The sequence below is a fragment of the Plasmodium reichenowi genome, chromosome 13 (genome assembly GCF_001601855.1).
Source record: "Plasmodium reichenowi strain SY57 chromosome 13, whole genome shotgun sequence".
Lineage (NCBI taxonomy): Eukaryota > Apicomplexa > Aconoidasida > Haemosporida > Plasmodiidae > Plasmodium > Plasmodium reichenowi.
The window spans coordinates 2,246,223-2,252,600 of NC_033658.1; the positions used below are offsets into that span (position 1 = coordinate 2,246,223).

Below are 6,378 nucleotides of genomic sequence, written 5' to 3' on the forward strand. Positions count from 1 at the left end.
AAAAAAAAAAAAAAAAAAAAAAAAAAAATTAAGAATAGATCGATACTATATATTTATATATATATACAATTTTATTAATATATAGTTGTATTTGTTTTTTTTGTCTTTTTTAAAAATGGATGGAAATTATAAAAATGAGGATGAGGAGAAGGGGGATTTAGAAAATTATGGTGCAAATAATTTTATATTAAATAAAATGAATAGTTTGGATAGTAAAACTAGAACAGTTAATAATGAAATGAGAAATATGGATGAAGAGAAATTGTATTATCATAGTTCAAATTTTTCGAATATAATGTATAATAATTATAGAAATATAAACAATGATTTAATAAAAAGATCTGATAAATTTAATAAGTTAGTTGATTCCAATTATAATAGTATATTTCATAATAGAAGTGCTGACAATCATAGTGTTAATCAAAATTATCATGAGCATATTAATACGAGTAATATAAATAATAATATGAATATATATAATAATGGATATATATATAATAAAAAGAGTGATGTGAAAAATGATGGTATGTTTAATAATATTCTGGTACGTAATTATTATGATGGATTATATCCTTTCCTGAATAATTATAAACAAGAAGAATGTAGTATGAATTATTCAAATGTACAAGAATATTCTGAACAATATAAAATGAATAATAATATTAATATTGATTCTTCTTCTCTTTGTGAAAATAATACTTCTTTTCAATGTTCTAATATTAATATTCATAAAAATAAAAACTCAAATACTACCTTTCCAAATTCAGAGAAAAATAAAACTAATCAAAATCATAGTATTAATATTATGAACAATCTATTTCATATGAAACCGCATTGTAATTTAAAAGATAAAGTTGATATACATAATGAAAATTATAATAATGAAGAGAATAATTCTAGTAATTCTACTATTCCAACTAGCGAAAATTCATCTAATTTTTTTAATACTGAACATGTTAATAATAATGAGATGAATATTAATGATGGTAATGTTGTTCTTGGAAATGTGAGTAATGATCGTGCGAGCGATGGAGTAAAAAAAAGAAAGAATAAAGAAAATAAAAAGGATAATACAAATAATAACAGAGAATGTAATGATAAGGATACGAATAATATGACGAATAATTATGAAAGTAATCAGGATATTACTTTGGAAACAAGTAGTAATGAGAAAGGAAACAATAGTGCTAAGAAAAATAAGAAAAAGAATAAAAAGAAAAAGAATATAAATAAGAAAGTTAATAGTAATAATAGTAATAATGAGAATAATGATAATAATAATAATAATGAGAATAATGATAATAATAATAATAATGAGAATAATAATAATAATAATGAGAATAATGAGAATAATGATAATAATAATAATAATGCGAATAATGAAAATATTGATAGTAATAATAATAACCTGCTAATTAATGAGAATAAGAACTGTGTTGCTATTATTAATAATAATAATAATAATAATATATGGAAGGAAAATCAAAATAATATAACGAATCATCCAAATTCTGTAAATACTTCATCCACAAAATTTTGCAGTAATATATACAATGTTAATAATATAGGACAAAGTAATTTAATAAGTGAAAGCTATTGTACAAATAACAAATATGTTAATAGTACTTTCTTAAATTATGTTCATAATAAGAATAATAGTAAGGATACGTTTAATACATATGAAAGAAATAATGTTTTAAATTCTAAGATAGAAAACAATATTGAAAAGATACTACATATAAATAATGAATATACAAATAAAAATCCTAAGAATTGTTTGTTATATAAAAATGAGGAAATAAATTATAATGATAATAATATAAAAGATTATATAAATAGCATGGATTTTAAAAAAAATGATTTTAATATATCATCAGATATGAACAATACTAATGTTAGTAATAATAGTATTAATGAAATGGAAAATAGTTGTTTAATTAATGATAATTACATAATCACAAATAAAATATTAAATACAAATAATATTGTAAGAAATGAAAACGAAGAAAATTATACAAATTCTAAGTGTTATGATCATTTTAAAAATATAAATGTATTACCAAATCATACACGTGATCAGCATAAAATATTAATGAAAGATGAAAAAAATATATTGGACAATCTAAATATAAATAATTCTGAGTATGATATTGACTCTAACATTAGAATGGATGTAAATATGTTTCATATACAGAAAACGTTAGATTTTACTATTCCAAAAAATTTAAATGATAATCTAAAAGCGTGCCCAACTAATATTTCTAATATGAAAAATGATTGGTGTAATAGTAATAATAAACCCGAAGAAATAAATTTAAATGATTGCAATTTTAATAATAATTATAAAGGTAATATCAGTTTATCTCATATGAACGAAAATGTTAATGGTGATGATATGAAGAATATTAATATTCCTTTAGAAATGTATAATATGAAAAATAATATAAATACGCAACAAAATAATAATGAAATAACTAATGAATATAATTATTATATAAAAGATAATATGAAGAGAAATGTAATTAATAAAAATACACACATAAAAAATAGTGGTTTGGAAAATATTATGTCACATGTATCATATAAAAATAATGAAAATTATTATCTTCAAATGAATAATCAAGATAAGAATTTTATTCCTTCACCTAATAATAAATCATATAACAATATTGTTTCCAATAATAATAATGCTATGGTATATCCTGTTGATTTAAATTTTTTAAATAATAATAATAATAATAATACTTTGAAAAATAATTTAAATCATTTTATTAACATGAATGCATCACGTAATCAAACGTATAAGAATAATAATGATAATGAAAATAATTATTTAATGAAAGGTGGTTATAACATTTTTCAATGTTCTAATGAAAATAATAATGAACAGCACATTACAGTAGATGATACATGTATGGATAAAGAAATTTTATTTTCTCATCAAAATATGAAAGAAAAAAATACAATACTTGAAGATAAAAGTATGATTACAACTAACTCAAATACAAGAGGATTAAAGAATTATATGAATCATTTAAATGATTTAACTTGTAATAATCTTATGGATAATAATTATATTGGTGAAAATGAGAATTTTAATGATAAGGGTAATTCAAATGTTTGTGTTTCTTCAAATAAAGATATGATATACACAAACGAGGTTGAAATATCCCAGAACATACCCTATAAAAAAGAAATATATGATTCTATCCAAGAGGCTGATTATTTTAATGATAAAGCAAAACAAGCTGTTCAGTTGTTAAGTTATGGTGATATATATACAAATGATGCTAATAATAATGATGAAGCAACAACGACTACTACAGATAATGCTAGCGAAAAGAATGTTATAAATCGTAATAATATATATGATACTAATTTGAATGTTGAACATAATAAAGTGGAAGATAGTAGTAACACAAAAAATAACAATTCAAAAAATTTTAATAATAATAATAAGAAGAAGAAGAAAAATAAGAATAAAAATAAAAATAAGGATAAGCATAAAAAAAATAATAGTCAAGAAAATAGTGTAAATTCAAAAAGCTCAAACAGTAATAATACAATTAACGAAAACATTGAAGAAAGTAATATAAGTGATAGTAATAATATAATAACGAAAAACGAAAAAGAGCAAAACAAAAAAAAACAAAATAAGAATGAACAAGCTAAATTGAACAATAATAATATTGATAATAATAAAATCAATGTAAAAGAAGAAGATCATATTACACATGAGATTAATAATATAAACCCTCCTAGTTGTGATATAAATTCTAGAAAGAATAACGAAAAATATGTGAATGTCTCAAATGGTCTTGAGAATTCAAATGTATTTGAAAATTTCAATGAATTTGATTATAATGAAAAGCTAAACAGAATGGTTAATAATGTGGTTCATGAGGATTATAACATTAATGATTTTAAAGATAATACTGTTGAATGTAAAAGAGATATGTATACTCAAAATTGTAATACAGAACCATTGAATTTGTATGATATAAAATTTGGTAATAATAATTATGAGAATGAAATATTATGTAATAATAAAGGAACTTCTAAAAATAAAAAATTTATAAAATTTCCATCGTGTAATTTGTTTAACAATAAATTGAATGATTTTATAAATAATTCATTTGGTGATAATAATATATTTCCTGTTAATGAATATAACAATTTTGTTAATTATTCAGAAGCTTTTAATAATAAAAAGAATGAAAATAAATATTTTGGAAATTTTGATAATCTGAATGATTTCAATATTTGTTGGAATGATGAATCAAGTACAGGTGTGAATAGAAATATAAATACATTTAGGAATGAAACAATCGATGAGGAGCAAGTATTCAAACCTACAAAGAATAATATGAATAATTTGAATAATATAAATAATATGAATAATATAAATAATATGAATAATATAAATAATATGAATAATATGAATAATTTGAATAATAACAATAGTAATAATAATGATGAAAGAAATAGCACACATCATAATATTAGCATGAATCTTAATAAGAATATGAAGAAATCACATAGTCTTAATAATGACAAAAGAGATGAATTTTATATGCAGATGGAAAATAGTATGTTAGATGAAAATGAAGAAGATTTAAATTTACTTAGCTCACGGGAAAGAGAAAATCGAATGAATAATTTAATTTTGAATTATAATAATAAGAATAATTTAAATAATGATTATATTTTAGGAAGCCAAGAATATATAAATGATTTGAAAAATGAATTTCCTACACATACGAATAGTAGATTTAGAATTTTTAAGATTAACGATGAGAATGTTCAGTACCCATCTGGAAATACTGAGCCTATACATGGTATCATGAATAGTAATGAAAAAGGAGTATTTAATGTTGATGAGGAATATAATGTTTATGAGAGTATGGAGAAGATTGAATCATATGTTGGCAATTTAAAAAGATTTGAGAAAGAAAAAAGTGTTTATGGTATGAATAACACGAATATGAAGACGAATGGTGATTTTAAGGCATATGGCTTGGATAATAATATGAATGATGTGAATAATATGAATGATGTGAATAATATAAATGGTGTGAATAATATAAATGGTGTGATTAATATAAATGGTGTGAATAATATAAATGGTGTGAATAATATAAATGGTGTGAATAATATAAATGGTGTGAACAATACAATGAAGAATGTTCTAGAGCATAATAGAATGAAAGAACAAGAAAATATATACAACAGTAACATGAATGGTACTGAAAATAATATGGATATGATGTTAAATAATAATGAAGATATGGTAGGGTATTCAAACAGATTTGTTGGTGAAAATAGTATGAATGAAAAAATAACTGAATTACAAAATATTATTAATAGCTTGAAATTTAAAAATAAACAATTAGAAAAAGAATTAAATGATGTAAAAAATATGCATTTAAAAAAGAAGCAATCAGTTATATTAAATAGTTTAGGTAATAAAAATGATGATATAAATACATATTCTTCTTGTAAAGATGATATGAACAATTCTGATGATGAAGAAAGTGTTGATAATTCTAATAAGTATGTACAAAATGTTTTAAATGATAAAGAAAAGTATAAATACGATACAAAAATATCTATACAAAAGTTTCATTTAGCATATACAAATAATTCAATAGGAAAATTAAAAATTGCAGCACAAAGAGATATAAGTGGTTCATTTATGGGTCCAAAAGGAATACATGTAAAAACTATAAAATCATCTTTACATATATCAGTTTATAAAAGTGCTAAAGATGTATGGTTTCCAGGTTTTGCGGATAGTCATGTGTTTTTATTAAAAGGTAATATATTTGGTATTTTAAGAGCATGCCAATTATTATATCATTATGTAAAATCTAAAATGTCATCATCAAAATGCTGTATATATTTAGTTGCTCCTTTTGAATGTGTACAAAAATTATTAGCTGATGGATGCAAAAGAATGGCTATTATTAAAGAAGAATGTGGAGCTGATGTACGTTTAGGAAATTTGTATGTACAGGTTCATGAAGGATTCACTGAAAGATTAATGGAAATAAGAGGAAATGAAGTTAGTGTTGATTGTGCATTAGAGAAATTAGTTATTTTTATGCAGTCCTGTTTTTCTGTGCAATCATATGATTACGAAATATTAAAATATCCTTGCCGTTCCGTTTTAAACTTGCAGTGATAATGAAAAATAAAGAAAAAAAAAAAAAAAAAAAAAAAATATCAAAATATGTGAAAAAAAAAAAAAAAAAAAAAAAAAAAATCCATATTTTATATAAAAGTTTTTTTTTTAAAATTTTTTTAAATTTTTTTTTTATATTAATTTTTTTTTTTTTTTTTTTTTTTAATTTTTTTATTTTTTTTTTTTTTTTTTTT

At 21.0% G+C, this 6,378-nt stretch overlaps 1 protein-coding gene across 1 annotated transcript; it reads left to right on the top strand.

Moving 5' to 3' along the window:
* Positions 1-115: 115 nt before the first annotated feature.
* Positions 116-6,184, top strand: PRSY57_1358500 (hypothetical protein; the record flags this gene model as incomplete). The annotated part of the gene is made up of 1 exon (XM_012909507.2): positions 116-6,184. One exon carries the CDS (start codon positions 116-118, stop codon positions 6,182-6,184), a length of 6,069 nt encoding a protein of 2,022 aa, XP_012764961.2.
* Between the last annotated feature and the right edge of the window lie 194 nt (positions 6,185-6,378).